We start from the raw sequence: 24,451 nt of genomic DNA on the forward strand, positions 1-24,451 counted from the left end.
TAAAGCAGTTTAGCCGAGAACCATGTCAGCTTTAAAATGACTAGCTGAGCGTGACACTACACCATTACTTGATAAAAAACTGTATGATATGATGCTTAACTGTGTAAATGATCCAACCAATCATAGAGAAGAACAGTTTCTTGTACCCGATCATAACACAGAAGGCAGGGTATAAAAGAAGAAAATTATTTAGCTTTAAATTGCTCAGATGGTTAAAGGGATAAAAAAAATAGTTGCTCTGGATAAGGCTGTCTGCCAAATTCCATAAATGTAAAATCTAATGTAAAATGCTATCTATAAGCTTAAGAGTTCATTTTCAATACATGCTTACTAGTCAATGTAGTAGGAACACCTGTACACCAGCCAATCATGATACAGTTGTGCAGTGTATAACAGACAAGTGGATAATGAACAAGAGCGTTTGTTAATGTTAAACACCAGAATAATGAAAAATTGTGACCTCAGTCACTATGGAATGGTTGTTGGTGCCAGACTGGCTGGTTAAAGTATTTCTTGGGATTTTCACACATCATATTCCTGGAGTGTTCAAAAAATACAGTGAGCTGCAGTTTTGGGAGAAAAACTACCTTGTTGAGTGACGCCAGGGTAAAAATGACCCGAATTACTAGAGATCTCTGGATGCACAAAAAGCCAAACCTTGGGATAAATGGGATAAAAACAAACAACATTTATCCAGGGTCAAGTGTTTAGTTTTAGTAAACTTCAGTAAAGTTCGAAGGCTGATTCGTAGAATGTTGGTACATTTAGAAGTTAGCGGTAAAAGGAATGCAATGAATAGAAAAGTTCTTGTAAATATTTCAATATTAATTGCACCATGCCTGGGGTGACTCGTTGCTCAAGTCATTCAGTAAGTGATGAGCTAAACAAAGAGCTTCTCTGTGTGCAAAGACAGAACAGATCCAGTTTTTGACATGCAGCATTTAAGAGAAAACTGTTTCCACTACACCACTGTTTTAAATGACCTTGCTGACTTTAAATGAGGAGGGGATTGAAGAAGGAGAAGAGTATTAACAGGCAAAGCGCAACCTCCAATTTCCACCCCACTCTAAATCCAATCTCTGACAGGTTCACACAGAATTAATACTGTAGCTCATGGTGATTTCAATCAACACTGTATTATGTGTATTCTGTGTGTTCTTTCGTCCATTTCTCACCTATTTGGTTTTTTGCACATTTTCACCGACAACATCCACTATCCATGAAAGGTCAAGGCTAAGCGCATCACTTTAAATTTGCACCAAGATCTAACAAATCAGATGTTTTGCAAATGATTTCTGTAGCTATTTGCAATTTGCTTTGAACTATATACAGAGCTAACTAGCTACCAAGCTAACTAGCAGACAGTAACATCACAATGTCAAGTAATAATCAAATATAAAACATGAATGATTTCATTGCGCCTGGTTACTTTTATGTTTAAAGATTTTTTTTTTTTTTTTTTTGCTTCACTGAAACGGTCAGATAGCAATGCCTTTTGGGTAAGCTCCAGCTTCTTAGGTATAATAATAATAATAATAATAATAATAATAATAAATAAGCAAGAGAAGGACCATTAACAATCATTCAAGGGGAAAAGATCAGGTGAGGGAGTCAGTGAGGGAGCATTTAAACAGGATTGGAATAGCATTTTTAGTAGATATAAACTCTTCATTCAAGGATACAACATGAGTATCCATTACTGTTGTGCATTCACAGCTAATGTAACATTGTACATTCACAAAGGACCCAAAGTCCAATAATTACTCCTTACGCAATGTTAGATTGAGCAGAAGATGACTCCAGCTGCCTTTCTGCCCTTCTTCTGCCAAAGTATGCTCACACGTCATCAAAGATTCTGCTCTGTGAGGAGGACATGGAGAGATAACGTCCTCCTGCATGCCTGTAGCGTTGGAGAGAGTGTGCGTGAGAGAGAGAGAGAGAGAGAGAGAGAGAGAATTTATCTCACACATCTATACGCTGCAGCATCACAACATGGTTCTGCTAAAACAGTTGCTTTTGTGATAGCACTCTACCTTATAGTTGCTGCTAAATTCTCAAAACTGACTGGTCGAAATGTGTTGAATATGTATTAATTAAAGCAGCTCGCACAGTTGACCTTGTTCTTATCCTTTCTTTATTATCTCTACATTAATAATATAAACACAGACTAGGTTAAGGGGTAATTATCAGTGTATAATTTTTAATATGCTGAAGTTTGTGAGGAGCTATTATTTAATAAGCACTTTTTATAAACACTATTAAATCACATTCACCTCACACGACCAGGGTTCATGGTTCAAATCTGTGTGTGTATCTGTTGAGTTTGCATGTTCTCAGATGTGGGCACACTGGATGGAAGGACGGATGGATGGATCGTCCAGTCAGGGTACACCTTTTCAATGCTTAATGCAAGTTGATTCACAGACCTTCCACAATAGGAGCAATTTGGAAACGCCAGTTAAACTAATCTGCATGTTTTTCGGGACTGTGGGAGGAGACCTGCCTCTGTGTGCGTGCATGTTCTTCAAGCACGAGAAGAACATGCACGCACACAGAGGGCACGCAGAGGCCACAGTTCTAATCTGCTAAATACTTTAATGTAACCACTCTGTCACCATGCCTCCTCTTTTTAATTTATTTTATTTTTTATCCCGATACTGATTAGAGCCACCAAGGTTTCATTCCTGAAGTATACACCAACAGAAAATAGGCATTTGGAAATGGTGGGTTCCCCCAAAATATTAATAATATAATGTCATGGTGCAGCTTAGTAAGACTGACATTGTGAACACACTACACACACTAATGTTATGCACAATGAAATTGAGCTTCCTAGTTTATTCTAATATCTTCTTTCATCAGGAACAACCTTATCTCTCTTCCATAAAGAATTAAATAAAGTGATGCTCTACACACAACATGACCTCCATTCTGAAATAGACAGTCAGACAAGGTAAGTGAACATATCAAAAGCAAACCTGTTGGACTCCATCGAGTCCTCATTGACTGTTTCTGCATTAAAGTCTAGAGGCTCTGCATCCTGCAGGAGCTCTATGCGGTCTCTCTCGGACCGTGGGCCCCCACCACGAGAGTATTTAGCCTCTGTGGAAGAGAGAGAGAGAGATGGAATAAACAGGATGTAACAAAAGCCAAGTCAGCACAAGCCGGCACGTAACAGAGACAAATGTGGTCAGGGTACGAAACTTACGTCTGTTAGAGTTGGAGCTGACTGTGTCTGCGTAATTGGTTTCCTTCATTTCAGAGGCAGAGACCCTGTTTCTGGCTCCGGCTTCGTCTCTCTGATGGCTGTAGCGCTCACGCCACTCCTGGCACAGAGGGACATTTCCATTTAAATGTATTCACTGATACCCATCAAAATGACTAGGGGATTAAGAAGCATTTAAACATAATTTTTCACTATCACAATATTGATAAAATACACACGGTTACAGGATTATTATCAATGTGAGTTATTACTGACAGCACAACTCGGGGAGTATTATTCCTGTGATGCCACTGTAAACTTCCAGACTGTAATTTTAATTTATATACTTGTTTCCCATTTATAGTAAAGCTTAATGATGTGAAAAGACCAGGAAACAGGTCGGCTCTTGCTATCACTTTTGTTATAAACAGCAATCCCTTTAAGTTCACTTTGATGTTAAAAAAGAAGAAAAAAAAGCAGCTTACAACAGAAAAACCACAAAGACTCCTGTGGCAGAAAACAGAAACTGCAGACACAGAATGCTTAGCCATATTAACTAATACACATTTTTCTTTGTTAAGCAACAAAACTGTTTTATTTGCTTATTATTAAACGAGGATGTGCAGCATCTGTCAATCATGTCCCCGCACAAACACGTTGATATAAATATATAAGATAAACATTTTATTTATATTATAGCTGTACTACTGAAAATATATTACTCTGCAAAAGTCATAAACCACCCCTCACTTCTTCATATTAAATTCAATTACATTATGTTGTTTAAATAAAGGATTGGGATCAAATGTTTTATGACAGGCTGCAAAATGCCTTAAGATATTATTTTAAAATGTATTGTTTATGTAACAACCTCAGCAGAAACCTTATTTCCCCTTTTGTCTGTTCCACCCAATCAGCATTCAGCATCACCAGTATACTAATAATCACCGGCCTGGTCATCATCTGCACCCGTTTCTCACTGGTTCATGCCTTAAGTTAGGTGTTTTTAATGCTTGAATGAATCATGGGTCACTATGGGGCTTAACAACTTTCAAACAAGAAAAATTCCCTGAAACTGGTTACATACAGGGACTAAAGTGAACATGAAAGGCAAAAACCCGCCAAAATAAAAGCCAAAAGAGTCCTTCAGGAAACCTTTATTATTATTATTCCTTATGACTATATATATATATATATATATATATATATATATATATATATATATATATAAAAAGAAATGAGAAGTGGCTCAAGAGTTTTGAACAGGACCGTAAATAGGAATTTTAGTCATTTATTTATAAACTAATTCTGAATATTCAACATTTGTGCGAGATTTTGTCTACATAAAACAATGTAGGGAAAATAGTAATATTACAGTACAATAATAATAATAATAACAATAATAAAATGTATATTAACTATATTTAGATTTTGTTGTGATTATTTAACGTAGGAATAAAAGAACAATCTAAATATAAATTAAACATCAGGGAGAAATAAAAAATCTTAACATAATCAAAGAGAAAGACAAAAAAAATTGTATGAACTCACTCTTCTTCTGTTTTCCCCGTCTTCTATTCTTTGTCGTTTTCTTCGCTCTGCAACCAAATAAGAACACAATAAATAACAGGGAAAATAAACGCTTCTTTGAAAAAGAAAAAAAAAAGAATTATCTTGTTACATATTATTCTAGACCCTAAACATAGCCTTTTAATAGTCATAACCATGCACTCACCCCTGCGCAGTAACTCCCTGCCCTCATCGATCAGGTCAGAGGTCAGCTCATTATCTCCCATAAACTGCTGGAAGCCCAGGAGGTTCAGACAGCGGGTACCGAGGCTTTGATGTATAACAATGCAGGTATCAGGTATATGTAAGAGTTAGAAGTAACAATATATTAAAAGGGTTATTTATACATGTCAACAACATTTATACATGTGTCTATTGCTATGGTTATGTCTCAATGGGTGTTATCTCTCTGTTACAGATTTATATTATTATACCTTATAATAATATCTCATTATGATACAAGAGAATAAATATGCAATATTATTATTAAATTTTGTTTTTCTCTACATGGATGATTCTGACAGACCTGAAGTATGTGGCAATGCAGAGGATGACAATCAGCATGGGATAATAAATGTAAAATCCGTTGGCGATAAAGGAGAGGACACGCATCGACCCCATTATCTGTGAAAGACATGATTCGAGTAAAGAATAATTTATGACTGGGTGTGCTGTTAGAAAAAATAACCCGCACCAGCATCTTATGTTTCACCATAAATCAATAAAAAGTGAGAAGCAGTAAGAGATGCTGCTGCTGAGACTTACTGAAGTGTAGGCCGTCTGCTCTCTTGCCTGGTGAGAGATAGCCGAGTCCATGTGGATGAGACCAAGGAAGTTCAAACACAGGGGTGGGGTCAAACGGCAAAAAAGCCTAAAAGACAATAACATTTTGGTGGGGGGAAAAATGTGCATAATGTCTTCCTTCTTCAAACATACTTGATCAGCCAAGATGTGTTTAAAGTGCCAGGTTTGCTTGTTCAATTTTACTATTAGATTAATGTATGCTTATAGCTACTAATTTAGCAAATAATAGTATGCTATAAACAATGGTAGTCCCTTAGACTTCCCGAAGGACGTTTTTGGTTCTCATTATCAGTTCAGTTCCCGCACCTGACCAGTTTCAGTGGAATGTTTTTGTTTGTTAACCCACACAGTGGCCTATGAATCATTTAAGAATTAAAAAACATCTAACTCAAAGCATGAAACCGGTACAGATGATGACAGATGATCAAGCTGGTGATTAGTATACTGATGCTGAATAGTTGGAACAGTTTGTGTGTTTAGGCACTGTGCAGCCTCTCATAGTCAAACATTTGTTTCCATTTCTTTAATATAATTGACATTTTATTGACAGTGTACAAGTACACTTGTACAGTTGTACACAGTACATTTTAATTTAGTTTAATATAAAAAAGAGACCTTTGCACAATATTGCATAAACTGAACGTTTACACTTACATGAGTCCTAATTCATGTAACTGTAGTTAGTTAGTAAAGTTAGTTAGTGTTAATTAATAAATAGATGTGATTTTAATTTAGACATGCAGTTTGCACAATGATACCATGGTAGCTATAAGTTTCTCCTAAATTAGACATCAAAAGACAGAAACATGTAGCTGTTCAACTAAAAAGCACCTGTAAATTAAAATCCTGTGCTGTATAAACATCTCGGTGAAACTACATGCCACCTACATGTTCTCTGTGAACCTACATGCCACTGAACTGAAGACTGTAGGCGTCAGTTTGATGGTGTGAGGCCAGGTAGTAGTAGTTGAAGACACGGATCCGAAACACAGTGGAGTACACACAAGTGCACAGGAAGAAGATTGTGATGAAACATGCCATCTAGAGGACAGATCAGAAATATCAGCATCTGAAATCTGAAAGTAACAACTTAGACAAATAGTGATAAGCAACGGATGTATAGTGTCTTCTGAAAGTAAGGTCAAAAACAGAAAGATCCAAAAGGAAAAAGGAAAGAAAATAAGGTCAAAATCTTTTGTTTTTACTATAAACATATTTTTCGTTTGAGATTAAAAGATAAATATGAGACAATATATCAATCTCAGATGGTAGTTCCCGATATTTTTACCTAGCTGTGTTAAAACCATAACATGCCATATTTGGTGTGAACACAACTAGTTTTTGTCATAAAAAAAAAAACTGGAACGTGTAACAGGTGTGCTCTGTTAGACTGATTGCTTAAACAATAATTAGTTTAAAGAACCCTGAGAATACTGCATTTGTTATTAAAAAGAATAAGCCAAAATAAAGACAAGAACAGTGTATGGGGAAGAGCAAGCCATTTTAAAGCAGGAAAAAAATCATTCAGCGTCATTGCACAATCACTGTGTTTAGCCAACAATTTGGAATGTTGTTTAAAAAAAATTAGAGAGAGAGAGAGAGAGGGGGAGAAAAGGAAAACAGAAACTGTACTTAAAGAAAATGTACTAATGACACAACATGAAACAGGTCGGCCAAGGAAAACAACAGCAGATGATGACAGAGAGTCATTGTGATTGCTGTAAAGAAAAAACTCCAAGACTACAATCAGTGACAACATCCTCAACAGGGCAGGAGTGAAGAAATAATTCACTGTTTAAAGGATAAATAAAGAGCTGCAACCACCAGAATCAAATCACTCAAGGTGTGGGAAATGGAAAGGATCTGCTCATGAATCAAAACATACAAGCTCACTGGTCAAGCATGGTGGAGACAGTGTTAAAGCATGGCTGCTTCTGGGAGACTTACTGATCTCTCTGAATGATTCAACTCATGGTGGTAGAAGCAAACAGAATTCAAAAGTCCACTGAAACGTTCTGTCTGACAATTTACTAAGAAACGCATCTGATTTAAACGGAAGAAACTTTATAATACACCAACGCGACAATCCAAAGTAGACGTCCAGCACAAGAAAGCACGCTGCCAACACAACTACTGTAGGTGTTGCAGTACTTTCGCTCACATAAAATTGGTGTTCTGCTAATGAAGGTGCCTGAGATGTTTTTTTAACACATCCAGATGTAAATATCACCAAATGAGGGTTAAGTCTGGTCCTTTTTTAAGATTTCTTTGGCTTGCTCATCAAGGACAATCTGGTATTTATGATTTACACAAATTTCCTTACCCTTTTTAAAATTGTTTCCATTTTTTCTGCTTTTTAACGATAATGACCATTGTTAAAAGCCCTATATGCCCAAATGTCTACTGTATAGCGAACATTATAAACCAATACATGTACGTAACGAATTAGGGTGGGACTCCAAATGCAATAAAAACCAAGACAGTAATATATGTGCATTTCATATTGGGGCAGAGCTACACATGTATTATGAATTTGGGCGGAGCTATATATGCGCTGTACAAATTGGGGCAAAGTTACAGATGCATAACAAACTGGATGGTGCTACAGATACTGTACAAGTCACAGTAGGTTGGGCATATCGATACTCTGCATCCTGGGGTGGTGCTACAACCATATGCTAAAGTATTCAGTCAATGGGGAAGTATAATTAACCTGACACATTTATTGTTTAATGATTTTCATGTATTACTCAAAGCCACCAACGATCCTGTGCACAATGTCCCGTGTACATGACCTAACAATCCTCACTGTCCTGTTTATTTTGCTTTGAACACAGAGCTGGGTTGGGCTTACCTCGATGTACAGGTAGTTGTAATCTCGTTCTGCAAGCTGAATAAATACAGCGAAGAGAGAGAGGACAGGATGAGTGCTGAAGAAAGTGCACTCTGACCAGACCACAGCCACAGAGAAGAGGGACAGGATCACGGCCAGCACGCGATAAAACCACTGCTTCAGGAAACATTCCCAATACCACTCTAATAAAACACATGGAGCAACAAACAAAACAGAGTAAATAATTTGTATGGCTTCAGTCTATGTACTGCTTTATTTGATTGTTTACAGAAGTCTTGTGCTGTTCTGACCTACTGTAGGTGTGTAGATGTAGCGGGTAAACCAGTTTGCAGGTTCTGCTGGCGCAAAGCTGTGGACAAACTGGTGAGATGAGCTGGTCTCGTTTTTCGCAACGTCCTCCAGGTGAAAGGCTTGATCAAGCAGAATCTGCCACTGTACCTGTGTCCGATTGTGTCTCTGCACAGCGTATATCACCTGATAGAAAGAAGGACATGTCACTTTCATAAGTCACTTTATACAATACATGTTTATACTGTATATCTGCCATTGCACATGACACTTTGCCACTTTAAAACATTTTTAAATTTTTATATATATATATATATATATATATATATATATATATATATATTCTCCCCTATATTCCTATATTTCGTACTATTTTTATTATGCCCTTATTTGCACAGTTTGTTTATTTTACCAGTTACATTTATTTTCTTTTGTATTTCATTTCTTTTTATTAATATTTATTCCTTATATATATAGTTTTTATTTTCTTTTTAAGGTCACCTGCGGTCGTACAAGCATTTCACTGCATATCGTACTGTGTATGACTGTGTATGTGACAAATAAAATTTTAATTTGGAAGACATAAGGTCCAAACAAGGAATTTGAATCTGAATGCTAATGAATTTTTTTTATTATGTAAGCAATACAATGCTTGAGTGAGGAACCACAACTACGTTTCTGAATGGAAACACAAGTACAAGACAGATTTATTTTTCCACACCTGTTTGTGAAGCTTCACCAAACTCCTTTCGCTGGGATAAGTGTTCTGTTTATCATCAAAATCTTCATAGTCGTCCATATTTCTGCCCATCTTCTCCTGATATTCAACAGGGCACTGAGGGGAAATACAGTTACAACATTTAATCAGCCTGCATGTTATTATACTAAGATAGTGGGAAAAGAAATCCACATGTCTATAAAGATGCAATTGACCACAAAATAGAGTTTTTTTTTAATTATTTTTTTATTTATATATGTTTGGATTTAAAGTAATAAAATGTTTGTGTTCTTCTATAATCCCGAAAGTGGCGTCCTTAAACTATTCACACGGCACAGTGTCCTCTGTGGTAGGAGCAAATTATTTGCTTAGTTTCTTTAGAAATGGAACAAAATCTAAAAACAGATTAACATCGAATTAGGGTACTTATAAAATTGTGATACTTATAGAATTGTAATCGGCAACCATAGAGATCATGATTATATTGTATTGAGAGATCCTTGATGATTCCCATCCCTATTATATTATGTTACTAGACTTAGTAACCTTCGCCAATGGGGGAAAAACGTTTTTTTGTTTCCAAGTTTCATTAAATTCTCTCCAGACAGTTTTGTGTGATGCTGTGACATGATCAGGCACGTAACTGTCCAGTGGTCGATTTAAGACGCACCCACAGTTTGACACGTACATGATACTCGGTCAAAATCTTCAGTTTATGAACTGACACATAGCTGCTCATAACTTCCCTTCTACTCAAAGGTTTGATTTATGGCACAGGTCTAACTTCAGGCAAATAATACCTAAGGACTGGAGAAGTTTCATTAAATTCTGTCATCAGCCGGTTTTGCTTGATGCTGTGATGAAATGTGGCTGGACAGACATACAGATATGCAGACAGAAAATTTTCTAAGACTGGTTTCGTGTCCTCCGATGTATGAAACATAAAGAGATCAGTGAGAAGGCAGGTTTGGACCAATTTACAGACAAAACTTCTATTTCATTTATATAGATGAGCTGATATAAAAAAAAAAAAAAAATTAAGTTGCATCTCAGAATATGTGCATTATGCTGCTTCACTGTTGTTGTAGTAGTAGTACATATGACGTAACTGTATCCTGTTCACATGAGTGTACACGAATGAATTTCAATGCTACATTTCAAGCATCTGGTGATGAAGCCTTTTTCGTTTCCTTTTTAGTTTTAACACCTTTACAGTTCAGAAAATACATCAACAATATGAAAAACCCACTATGTTGTTTAGTGACTCAACGCAATCTCACCTTTCTAAGGATCGTATCAACATACTTTCTGAAGGGGTGGTTGTACTTGATGGACTCGTTCACTTTTCTCACCTCCTGTATTATACACAAGAAGTAGTTTTGCCATAAAGAACCACAGTTATTACACAGTGACCATCAGGAAAGATAGAACTGTTGCATTACATGTGGATGCATGAGAATGTTGGCCGGGTCAGTGTATCAATGGACAATAAAATCAACTAGTGTTTTACCAATAAAATTAAGCTTTAGTACTGGATTTATTGGTTAATAATGCTTCTTTACAATTTACACACACTTACATACGCAGGAATTAACATAATGCTGTGTTAAAAAAAAAACCCAAACAAGTATTATATATATTTTTATATACAGTTTATATATAATTTTTCATGCTGCAGGTCTTTGATAAACATGCACCGCCCACCTCCATAACATCCTCCAGGTTCTCCTCTGCATCTGCTTTCTCCGTCATCAGCTTAGCTGCTTTGAAGTAAGTCTTGATGAGCAGGTGTCCTTGTTTAGAAGCTTCCCAGTAAGAGCGAGGGATTTCCACCAAGCCGTAGCCCATCAGCAGCACCAACAGAAACAGACCCCACGTGTTCGCTGCTGTGATGCCGATCGTCTGCAGCTCGTACCTGGAAAAAAAAGGTGAGTTCAGGCGCTGTCATAAACCACACGGAGACGAGGCCAGTGTGTAGGCTGCAAGACTGCTGAGGTCCTCTTACCAGGACAGACTCCACTGAGGATGTATAGCTACGTAGATGAGCAGCGAGCCGAAGATGAACAGGTAGGTACCGTAGTAGATGGCATTCTCGATGAGAGCGGTTTTAATTTTTCCTGTTATGGAGAAGCCTCCTGAGCGGGCATACGACTGCATGAAGGGCAGGAGAAGCCTAGAAACAAACAAAATTCGTTACATTTCGTTATTTTAGACTCCCTTACCCGGAGCGACTTACATTTTATTTAATTATACATCTGAACAGTCGAGGGTTCAGCCTTGCTCAAGGGCCCAACAGTGGTAACTTGGTGGTCGTGTGGTTTAAATCTGGGACCTCCCAAACCGTAGTCCAATGGGCTATAGGACAATGGGTATTTACTCAAAGTCCAGAAGAACAAACATGCTACAAAGCCTAATCTTAAATACCAATAAATAGTTTGAGATTACAATGAAAAGGGCTTGTTTTCTTTTGATAATAATTCATATGAACTCAAAATTTTAAGATACAGAACAGAACTAGTTTAAAACCTGAAGAGTCATGGATGACAAAACTGTAATCCTATGATCATTAAATATTTAAGACTTTACAGTGTGACAATCGCCATGATGAAACTGGCTCTCATGAAGACTATCCTAGGAAAGTCCAAACATTTAAAGTGTCCAAAGATTTAACTGATAATGCATCTGATGTAAGGCATTGTGAAAATCTGGAGCATTGTGAATTTAGCTGCTTGAGGTCAACTACCAGAAAGCTGTATTCAGTTTAACTCCATGTTGACCATCTCACAGTACCCATGCCTGATGAGAGTTGACCTTCAGTCCTCATGAAGAATGAAATAATAGTTTTTGATCTTTTCAATCACAGAATCTTTTGGGAACATATGGGGTCAGCTGGTTTCCTGTTTGCTTGGTAACCTTTCTGCATACTGATAAAGTTGTTTACTTTGACCTTGACCTGACATGCGCAGCTTCCAATAAGTCGCGGAAGCACAATTTGGTTGTTTTGAACACAAAAGCATGTTGAAACTTCTCCGTATTATTCAGGTCAGGTGTGTCAGACACACCCCTTTCTAGCAGGTGGATATAATCAAGCACACAGCCATGCAATCTTAGACAAACAATGGCTGTAAAATAGGTCATACTGAAAGCTCAGTCACTTTAAATGTCCCACTACAGTCACTTGCTGATGTTTTTATCCTGCTGGAGCTGTCCTGGTTAACTGTAAGTGCTATTATTATGAAATATTTATGTTTAGGAGTAACAGTCCAGTCACAAAGCATTAGACCACACAAACCCAACAAGTGCTGATGCAGGAAGGGGTAAATACTTCCTCAAGGCACTTATATCATTGTATCAAATACACAATAAAATCAACCAGTACTAAACCTCCATTAATTTATTTATTGGAAAGAATTCTGTATTAATAAAGCTTCCTTACAATTTAAACATACACAGAAATGCATTAATGAACCTAATACCATGTTAAACAACCTTCAAAACAGTATTCGGATCGTTTTATGCAGCAGGCACTGCTCTCTCGAAGCATGTTACGTTTAAAAATCTCTTAGCTTCTGATGCATCACTCACTACAGACAACATCCACATCAGCACTGTGCTTTTACGAGTTTTCATGAATAAGTGCAATGCCAAGGCTTAGTTTGATTGGTGTGAAGCAGGTCTGTTCAAACCGAGGCCTGGATGGCCAGTGTCTACAGTAGGTGAATCAGTTGAGTTTGAAAAGAAAAATAACCAAGCTGTGCTAGAGACTGGCTTTCTAGGACTGAACAGCCCTGGTATAAAACATGGCACCACTGGACACTGGAGGAGTAAAAATGCTTTCTCTGTAGTGAGAAACCATAATTCACCTGGATTCACCATATGCCAGGAGAACGCTACCTCCCAGAAGGAACAGTGCCTCGGTTTGAACAGACCAGCACTAGTGTGGTGAAGAAAAAAAAAAGAATTTGGCCAATTTGTTTTAGTGAAGGGCAATGTTAATTCTGCAGACATTTTAAACAATTATAAGCTTTCAACATTGTGGCATTTTTCTCAAAAAAATGGAGGCTGTTATCGCAGCAAGACTTTGGAACGACATGTTTAACAACATCATATAGGTGTAATAGTCAGCGGATCATTTTAATCATATAGAGTACCTTTGAATTATGAGGAGTCTCTGAATCTGGCATATGCAAGTTATTTAACGTATACACTATTACAAAATGACATCACAACTCTAAATACTACTTAATTATTTTTGAATGCAACTATAATAGTTAATATGGCGCTTGATTCTAGAGCCTCTAAAGTTCCTATTAAAACGTTCCTCTATATGCGCCCAGTTAAAAAAGTGAGTACATTTCTCTAATTTCAGCAAAAAAAAAAAAATTATATCTTCTCAAAGGATAATACTATAGAAATGAAACTTGGATAAATTTCAGTGTAGTTAATGTGCAGCTTGTACTGTATAACAGTAGGGCTGGGTATCGAGTTCGATACTTTTGAAGCACCGACCGAATCGTCTCGATACTATCGAGTATCGAAAAAATCATTTTCGTTCTGTGCCAAATTTCGATACCCAAAAGTATAATCTTGTCATCGTCAGTGAGCTACAAAAAGTGCGACATCCTTAATGTGCCCGGATCAAATGCTGGTGATTGGCTGCTGCGAGACTGCCTTGAAAATCAATAGTTTACAGCGGTTACGCCCACTCGCCCAGAACTTGTCAAATGTGAGGCTGTAATGCACACTACACTTTAAACCGTAGCAAAAAATTTTACGCAAACGATGTTTAAGCGATCAAAAGTATGGCTACATTATGCCAAGATTGACGGCAACAGCGTGCGATGCAATATTTGTAAAAAGGTTATCGCGTCCAAGACTGGCAACACGTCAAATATGATGAAACACCTGACAGTACACGGAATTAATTTGCGAGCAGAAAGTTGCTCCGTGTTTGAGTGCAAGAAGATCACGCCGGTGCAGTCATCATCATCCTCTCAGTATTTTCCTGACTCGGGGCCTCCAACAACATGCCCACCACAAGCGCCGTCCTCCGTGACTGATGAGGATAACGGCGCGATGACTGGGGCTCCGACAGGTAAACCGACATACACAATCGGCTAACTTTTAGCGCTTCATGCTTGTGTACCGTTAAAGTTAAGTTTAAGTTTGTGCGGGGTCACTTTAATAAATCATTTTTACCTTATGCAACGTTATGTACTGTTTGATGGCTTTAAATACGTAGCTATGTTGATGCTAAAATGCTTTAAGGTTAACAGTAAATGATGAAAGTTTACCTCACATAAAACTTATCTTATTTAAATGTCCTTAAAATAATTTGGATTTAATTCAAGAGCTTTCTGATCCTCTCATAGATTTACTGGATATGCATTTTTCAATGCCCAGAAAGGAACCAAAAACATCAAAATTCAATCAAAATTATAAGAAGCTGTGAGAATACTTCTGTGTACAAAAAACAAAAATAACTTTATTCAACGATTTATCTATGGGACGATCAGAATGCTCTTGGATTAAGTCCAAAATATCTTCATTTATAGATAATTAATAAAAGAATTTTCATTTTTGGGTGAACTAAACCTTTAAGCGACAGTGAGCCTCACAAATACTTAAAACTGATTGAACTTTATTAAAACTGTTTACACTGATCTATTATGTTAATTACACTTTGTTCATTTTGTGCCTTTGTTTACTGGTCTTAGAGATAAGCCTGCTGTGAAAAGTGTCACAAACATCCTGAAAAATAAAACCAAAGTTTCTTAGAGATTATGTGTATTATGTAATCTTTTAAAAATATTTTTCTTAAATAAAAGTATCGAAAAAAGTATCGTTCGGAACCGGTATCGAATTCAGGGTATCGGTATCGGTAATTTTGGAACGATACCCAGCCCTATATAACAGTAGACTGTCTTCTGAAAATAATTCAACATGTCTCCAGACCTGAACCCTATTGAGCACCTGTGGGACGTCCTTAAGCAGAATGTGATATTATTATGGAGGAGTGGAAGAGGATCCCAGCAACAACATCGTGCAGCTCTCGTGAATTCCATGCCCAGGAGGATTAGGGCCGTGCTAGGTAACAATAGTGCTCACACAAAATATTGACATTTTGTGTAATATATCACACAAAATGTCAAAACTCTGGACACAGTTTTGACATGTTCACTTAGGGTGTACTCATTTTCGTTGCCAGTTATTTAGACAATAAAGTCTGCATGTTAGCCCCTCCAAACCCCATACACACACAGAGAAGGGTAACTGTGTAAGACGAGAAGGGGGAGAGGGGAGCCTACTTGAGATTAACACACATACACACAGAGCCTGCACGCGCAAACGAAAACACTTATCTGTCGGGATTTATTTTTACTATTTTTAAAAGTAAAGTGCAGGTTAATTTGTTTTATTTTTACTTTGAATTTGGTGTTAATTATTTTAATACAATAATTTTTTGGGCTGTGGAACGAATAATTTAAGTTTTCATTATTTCTTATGGGTTTACGAGCTTATTGAAATACAAGCCTGCTTCCGGAACAAATTATGCTCATAATCCAAGGTTCCACTCTACTGTAATATTTGGATCAGGGCATTGTCTTTTTTTCCGTCCACCTCATGACAGATTATGGTTAGAAATTAGGAAATTGTGTTTTCTCACCATGTAAGACACTGTGAGGTCCAGTACACAACCCTCCAGAAAACCGGCATGATCCCATCAGGAATGTAGCTCCATGGTTTATGACACACTGTTGCAATGCTGTGAAATGAACATGAAACAATGTGACTTCTTGATTTGACACCATATGACCAGCACCATCACACCACAACATGTGAGCTGAGTTTCTGTTAAAGTGTTTCACAATTTGAAAACAAATGTATAACAAACTATGCTCGTGTAAAAATCTTGAAAAAGACAAAAACGTGAGGAGGTGAAACAGATCAAAGTGCTTGGCTGCACATATGAAAAGAAACAAACAGCAACACAGCAGCATAATGATGAGATTTATTCATCTTCAGTAGGCGCAGTCATATCTGAGCTTACCTAGGGTAATAAAGTAAAAATAAAACTTTATATCCAAAAAGCACAAAATGTTTTCTGTAGCCATGTTTCCATTTATACATTAAGGTTTGGTAATAAGATGAATTATTATCAATATACATCTTTTTAGAGTTTTACAGACATTTTATAATTTTTGTGTAGAGTTGTATTTTAGTGATCAAGCACTGTACAAAAGTCTTAGACACCATATTATCTTTAGTACAACTTTTATCTGTTCATCATATCTGCATTATTATGTACAGAACCAATCAATCCAATCATTATGTGACAATTAATACATAAATAACATTTATTATAAATATTTGCATGCCTGTAAAACAAACAACATATTACATGACAGATTATCATTATTTGCACAGTTGTTTGTAAATGTATGCACAAATTTTAGAAATGCTGAACTTTCCTTTATTCATGTCTTTATTTTAATAAATCCAGAGTTAATTGAAAGGTGAGTGCCTGGAACAGCTGGTATATAAATATAGTGATACTCCTATGGCTTCATAAAGGGAGAAGCTATAAATCCATTTTATTAAAAAAAAAACTTTAAAAATAATAAATTTATATCCAGAATATTCATTTCTGAAAACTGCATAATGACCATTTGTTAAAAGTGCTACGCAAGTAAAACTGAATTCAACTGAAAGCTCACCTAAAACATAAAATACACACTCACCTAAAGGGATCATTAGGAACACCAGACTAATACGGTGTTTGACCCACTTTCACCTTCAGAACTGCCTTAATTTTATGTGGCATTAATTCAACAAGGTGCTGAAAGCATTCTTTAGAAATGTTGGCCCATATTGATAGGATAGCATGTTGCAGTTGATGGAGATTTGTGGGATGCACATCCAGGGCACGAAGCTCCCGTTCCACCACATCCCAAAGATGCTCTATTGGGTTGAGATCTGGTGACTGTGGGGGCCATTTTAGTATAGTGAAGTCATTGTCATGTTCAAGAAACCAATTTAAAATGATTCGAGCTTTGTGACATGGTGCATTATTCTGCTGGAAGTAGCCATTAGAGGGTGGGTACATGGTGGTCATAAAGGGATGGACATGGTCAGAAACAATGCTCAGGTAGCCCGTGGCATTTAAAAGATGCCCAATTGGCACTGAGGGGCCTAAAGTGTGCCAAGAAAACATCCCCCACATCATTACACCACCACCAGCAGCCTGCACAGTGGTAACAAGGCATGATGAATCCATGTTCTCATTCTGTTTACGCCAAATTCTGACTCTACCATTTTTCCAGTCGTCAACTGTCCAATTTTGGGGAGCTCGTGCAAATTGTAGCGATGGGGTCTTCAGCTGTCGTAGCCCATCCGCCTCAAGGTGTGCGTGTTGTGGCTTCACAAATGCTTTGACGCATACCTCGGTTGTAACGAGTGGTTATTTCAGTCAAAGTTGCTCTTCTATCAGCTTGAATCAGTCGGCCCATTCTCCTCTGACCTCTAGCATCAACAAGGCATTTTCGCCCACAGGACTGCCGCATACTGGATGTTTTTCCCTTTTCACACGATTCTTTGTAAACCCTAGAAATGGTTGTTCATGAAAATCCCAGTAACTGAGCAGATTGTGAAATACTCAGACCGGCCCGTCTGGCACCAGCAACCATGCCACGCTCAAAAGTGTTTAAATCACCTTACTTTCCCATTCTGACATTCAGTTTGGAGTTCAGGAGATTGTCTTGACCAGGACCACACCCCTAAATGCATTGAAGCAACTGCCATGTGATTGGTTTATTAGATAATTGCATCAATAAGAAATTTAACAGGTGTTCCTAATAATCCTTTAGGTGAGTGTACATTATTACGTAATGCTTAGCAGAGAAGCAAATTATAGCAGGTGATTGTGTATACCAAGCACATCGCAATGAGAAACCGCTAAACAGTCATTTATTTATTTTTCCAAACAGGAATGTCTTGGCAACTCTCAGCAGCCCTGAGATCCCACACTCTCCCAGTGACGCAGAAGCAAATGCAATCCATCAGTGAATGATTCGAGGACACTACACAGTATGCAGCACATTGCAGCAGGAGACATACCAGATCGGTTGCTTGGTGCTGCAGACCATAAAGAAGATGCCACGACAAACAGGACTGACCTACACAATGCCCGAGTATGTCCCAATTATACACAGTGCCATCCTTATTAAACAACCAGCCTTAAGTTTCTTTTTTTGCTTTCTTTACTTGTTATTTTAGTTAGTGCCATTAATATGAAATTACTGGGTTTTACAAAAGTTCGAACCTCATGAATGAAGGAGTTAAAACCAATATTAACAGAAGACTTCAAGACATTGATAGATAACTATTCACCAACTTGCGGAAGATACGCATCCATAGAAACTGTACACACAATCATTCACAGAAAAACCTGGCTGGAAATTATTGCTCCGTCCCTGTACAGACCTGACCTCCATATTATTTTCCTAAACGCTGTTATAAGTGCATTAGTATAGTAGGGGATTATATAGACAAATAAACGTACAGTAGTTTTTTTATTCTCATAATCCGTGTTCTGTTGTTTTGCATGAAAACCTGAGTCAGGGTTGAAAAAGTAAGAGTGGACTTGAACACTCATTGTTTAAACTTAAAGGTGTAGTGTTTATCCTGTATAATAAAAACTGCCACGCACACAAACCGTTTCTTTCCTGATAACAATCACACTCATAAATACCAGATCAGGATGACCTGCTATCTGCTGCAAAATAAACATCAGCATGGTCTACAAAAACTTGTCACACCCTACCTCACATCTATAAATAATGGACTCCACAATCACACATCACTTCTATATGTGACACATACAGTATTTTTGTCCTTTGCATTTCTTGTACATATCGTACTATGTTTTGCCTGCCAATCAAACGCAACAATTTATTATATGTGCAGCACCCACATGTTTCATGTACATTTCTGATCTGTGTAGATACTCAGTATATTGTTGTCTTTATTTAATCTGTATAGTAGTTGAACATTGTGTATTTCCTGTATATTGTGTATTGTCTGTAGTGTGCCGTCTCGTTTCTTGTTTCATATTTGCTTTAATCTTAATGTAATCTTTAGGAATAGTTCTCCTCACTTCCTGAAATACTTTTTTGGCTCTCCTTTTCCGTTTAGTTCCCGCCAAGTTTCAGAGCAATGTTTTTTGCTTTTTTAAGCCCCTCAGTGACCAATGACTTATTCAAACATAAAAAAAACATCTAACTTAAGTCATGATCTAGTGGGAAACCTGAGAAATGGGGTTATAAATGACTGTCACAGCAAAAAAATTGTCTCCATTTCTTTAATTGAATTCAATTTAATATAAAGAAAAGCGAGGATGCTTAAGAATTTTGCACAGTATTATAGACTATCGTTTATTTAAGTCTGAACTTCTTTAGAGTCATTTTTCTTGTGTGTGTTAACATACATGGCCAATAAAACCAATTCTTCTTTTAATACACTTAAAAATCCCATAATTATGATGTTATTATGTGTTTAAATACTTACTCATCTCATCATCAATACCACCCATCCTGTATTTAGGGTCACAGGGGGGCGGGAGACTATCCCAGGAGACTTAGAGCTCAAGGCAGGGTACACCCTGGACAGGGTACCAATCCATTGGACGGCCCACACAATTTAGGAACACCAATTAGCCTAATCTGAAGGTTTTTGGACTGTGGGAGGAAACCGGAGTACCCGGAGGAAACCCACCAAGCACGGGAGAACATGCAAACTCCATGCACACAGGGATGGGAATCGAACCTGGACCCTGGAGGTGCATGGAGACAGTGCTAACCTGTGTGCAAACAATTTATGAATAATTCTGTTTTTATCCAGCTTTATAAATAATGATAGCAATTACAAATGAACTGGTTTTATTTATTTAAACTTTAAAATGTGACAATTTTGTACTGATCAAAAAAAGAACTTGAACTCTTTATCACAGTTTTTTTTTTTTTAGATTTTAGTGACAAACCTAAATATTACAGTTGGGAAGGGGTAAGAATCAATTCAGTTATGAATCTTGATTCTTTTGTGTGACGATTCATGTATCGCATGTTTATTGTGTTACGTTATTAAAAGTCGCTCACGTTAGAAACCTCTGATTGGCCTTTTTCCCCCAAGAAAAACCTTCAGTACACACGCTCACACCTCGAAAGTATCATATGTTGTCGATGATGTCGTTTATTGTCTACACTGATCCTAGATATATCAGGGAAACAGGTGAAACTCAAGTACATAATTTTACACATTTTTTGACACTTTTTTCACATCTTGTCTGTATAAATCAGATAATTTTTATACCTCAGCCTAAAAAAACTAAAAAAATTTAGTTCTGGTCTTTTTCAATCAGTATTTTCATTTGGATATTTGAAATTTTGGTAAAGGAAATTTGTTTTAAAAAGCTAAAGTGTCAATGTTGAAAGGTGAAACACTTGATGGGTAAAACAAAAGCAAAGGCAAGTAGTGTACCAGGCTGACGAGTCACACAGAACACAAAACTCACCTAATAGTGGGTGCAACAGTCACGTTTCCTGCTGTCTGGTTGGGGAGCTGAGGTCCTGAAGTAGGAGCCTGATGGCTGCTTACACATTGTCTGTATACTGTCTGAAATATCAAATTCAAAAACAAATATCACACAGTGAGATTTACTTTAACGTGAAGAACAATTTCAAAAGCAGCCTGATGTTCCTTGGCTTATAAAGGCAGTCCTTTAACACCATTAGACATATATGTCAAACTTAAACTGTTGGCCTGAACAAACCGTGCTGACGTCCAGAGGGAGAATGAAGACGATGAGGAAGCACAGATACCAGGCGAGCAGCGTGCTGAACAGGACCATACGCTGTTGCTTTTTAAAGTCTCCATACCGGTGCAGGAGGAAAAGAGCCAAAAAAAAGACAACGACTATCTCGATGGCCAACGCCGCCCCGCTCATTCTGCTCCTCGACCCTGTGCGGCAAAGACACCTGGTGGAAAGAAATTCAGGAGATGCTTGAATGTGATCATGTTTACTGCGTGACTCCTACAAGCTCATTACGACTTTCCACATAATTCAGGTCTCTGACAAAAGCCGGTGTGGCGCTTGGGTTCACTGAAAGACTCTTTTGTTTTTCTTCAGCAGAGCAAGAACTGTGCATGCATGCGCTGTGTCCTAGATCTGAAGCTGTACAACTGCGAGGTCATGACTCTTTAACATGGAATAAGAAACGTGCCACTACAACGTGTATTTAGAATTTACTAATCTGTCATTTTTATGCCTATTTTTAAAATTGTAAGGAAACATTTTCAATAAATTTAAAAAGCATCCCATGACTTGAATCCGTGTGCAAGCTTTTAAATTATATTTTAATAAAACCATCTGTTATTGGCAGTGCATCCATTTAGTCCTGAGGGTTTTACATGTTTATGTACACACGTGGCATGATGTCTCATTAAAACGCATTGATAAGAATTTCTTTCAACTTTGTTCAATCATATGATGTGTCACATGACCACAATTATCCAACAGGACCTCAGGTACTCACACTGACCTGAAATTCTTAAAGAATACGGACTGATGCTTGGCTTACTTTTTTTTCATAAAAAAATAAAAGGGAAATAATAGAAATGATCACATGGATACTTTTTATACAATAAAAGTCTTACTGCTTCTTTCTGGACCAAGTGCATCCATTTCAAATTCAGGATTATTTTTCAACATTTTTCAAAACACTATATCAATGTCTGACATGCCACACAGCTAATGTGTTGGTCTTTGGTTTAAATTAGGTGCAATGTTTAACAGATAATATTAATCTAAAGTTAAACAACCAAATTTAAATGGATTGTAGATGTTATAAAGGTGAACCACTTAACCTCTTGAAATCTGAATGTCCTCATATGGACTTCAACATTCAACATGTCTTTATCCTTGTGCAAAAAATTTTGAAGACCATAAAATACAATTCTTGTGTCATTTACTTTCTGTTTAAATACATTGGTTCAGTTCAGTTATCAGGTGCTAGTAAAGAGAAAATGTGGCCAGGGGTAGCTGGATGGTTAAGCCCTGATGCCGTCAGACTGCCAGGTCCTTCACCCCCAAGGGCTCAGATACAATCAGGCATCAAATTGGCAACCTGACTCCATAAGTAACTAGCACAGAAACGACAGCTATATCTTCTGGTCCGGAAGTATCTGTCGCCCGATGGTGTATGAATGGACCCAGTAAAGAGAGATTTTAATTCATTTATCTTCTATACTGTTTATATTGTATAAAGGGTCACTGTGGCCTGGGGCCTATCCGAGAAAACGTAGGCCACAAGGTGGATTACACCCTGGACAGGGTGCCAATCCATCGCAGGATGGACACTTACACACACACTCACAACATGCAATTTGCGAATGCCAATTAAATTAATCTGCATGTCTTTGGACTGTGGGAGGAAACTGAAGTATCCAGAGGAAACCCACCAAGCACTGGGAGATCATGCAAACTCCACAAACTCCACCCTGGAGCTGCTTCATAGAGGGAAAAGTACACTGTACAAAACAGATCAGGTCTCAGGAGGTAAAAATAATTTTAGGCTTTTTTTTCCCATACTTTTAATTTGAACTCCAATATGCACTGAAGTTTATGATTGAAAAGAAGAAAATCTGATTGTAAGTATTTTAAAGTGTTTTATATAAATATTATTCAGTTAAAATAGGTCATGTATTAATGTAATAGACCTAGTGTCTGAACATTAAAAGAAATGTCAAAAAATAAACCTGACAAGACACAATCAATCATAATCACACACTGATCAAAACTCAGTACAGAATATTTAAATGTGAGGCTGGTTTATGGCCCAGTCCCAAATATCGCCCTCCTTCCAACACAAGCGCACTGCGTCTGCTCTAAACAACACACACAGGAAGTGCACTCTATAGTCAGTGACACTCGGATTAAACGCGTCTGTTATTATGGCGTTTTGCTAGCGGTGTATTAGGAAGTCAGATACAGATTGCTCTTACCTCAGCTGTGGCGAAATAAACGGTCTTTAAAACGTGGATATTTCTTCCTATTGATGATTAATTAACGACATCGACGGACTCTTCTTCCAAAATAAAGCTATTTGAATGAAAGTCATCATAGTGTTCTCAACAAAATCTTAAACGTCATTCAGGCAGCAACCCGTATCCCAAGCAGCTGTCTGCTAGAGCCACGTCACTACGTCACTACGTAAGGGCAGGGAGTCAGGGTAACGCAAGCCCCGCCCATACCTACAAGCCTTCTATTATGTTCCATGGATGGGTAGAGGGGTAGGGGAGATGAAAGAGGCGTGTGAAAATTTAACGCATGCGCACTGGGTAGTAAAAGCATCTTAATTATTTAGATTCAATTGTTGGTAAATTAAAGTAGAAATACAAGTTTGTATTCATGCCAGTTTGCTACATTTTAAAGTGGTAAATAAACTATTATAAGTGATGTTACACAACACCTTTTATTTATTAACAAATTAGTTAATTATTGGTCAATTATTAGTTTGCAGGTTTTTTGTAAGATTAAAAAAAAATGCATCTGATAAAAATCCGCAAAATACGTCTGGATTAATAAATAGCCCCAAACCCTGATGTCATGCATGAACAAGCAGAATTTAACTGTCTATAAGCTCTTGGATATGATTGTAATCTCTTAAATCAATTGACACAATAAAAATTAACATGATTGTTACCAAATACGTACATAATTGCAAAAATAAAAAACTTTAAAGACTTAAAAAAATACAGATGTTTAAAAGTTTTTTTTGCAGTTTTGCAATTCATGCACTAATAAAATTGACAGCTGTCGCATTAAAAGTCTGCAGGGAGTTAGAATATTAAGAAAGAAAGAAAGAAAGAAAGACATAAGAGAGGGGGAAAGGACCAATAAAGCTGTAAACTTAAATAACTAGCCAGAGTAACAATATCAAAGATCGCATTTCTTAAA

General features: G+C 37.2%; 1 protein-coding gene across 1 annotated transcript; it reads right to left on the reverse strand.

The window, feature by feature from the left end:
- Positions 1-629: 629 nt before the first annotated feature.
- Positions 630-23,673, reverse strand: lmbrd2b (LMBR1 domain containing 2b). The gene is made up of 18 exons (XM_053478480.1): positions 23,497-23,673; positions 21,266-21,470; positions 21,008-21,108; positions 16,106-16,204; positions 11,444-11,611; positions 11,143-11,353; positions 10,719-10,793; positions 9,442-9,555; positions 8,723-8,906; positions 8,433-8,614; positions 6,486-6,619; positions 5,540-5,645; positions 5,301-5,398; positions 4,941-5,044; positions 4,757-4,803; positions 3,209-3,326; positions 2,979-3,102; positions 630-1,900 (listed from the first exon to the last, which is right to left on the reverse strand). Exons 2-18 carry the CDS (start codon positions 21,437-21,439, stop codon positions 1,837-1,839), a joined length of 2,103 nt encoding a protein of 700 aa, XP_053334455.1. The 5' UTR covers positions 21,440-21,470; positions 23,497-23,673; the 3' UTR covers positions 630-1,836.
- Between the last annotated feature and the right edge of the window lie 778 nt (positions 23,674-24,451).

The sequence above is a fragment of the Clarias gariepinus genome, chromosome 19 (assembly GCF_024256425.1).
Source record: "Clarias gariepinus isolate MV-2021 ecotype Netherlands chromosome 19, CGAR_prim_01v2, whole genome shotgun sequence".
Classification (NCBI taxonomy): Eukaryota; Metazoa; Chordata; class Actinopteri; order Siluriformes; family Clariidae; genus Clarias; species Clarias gariepinus.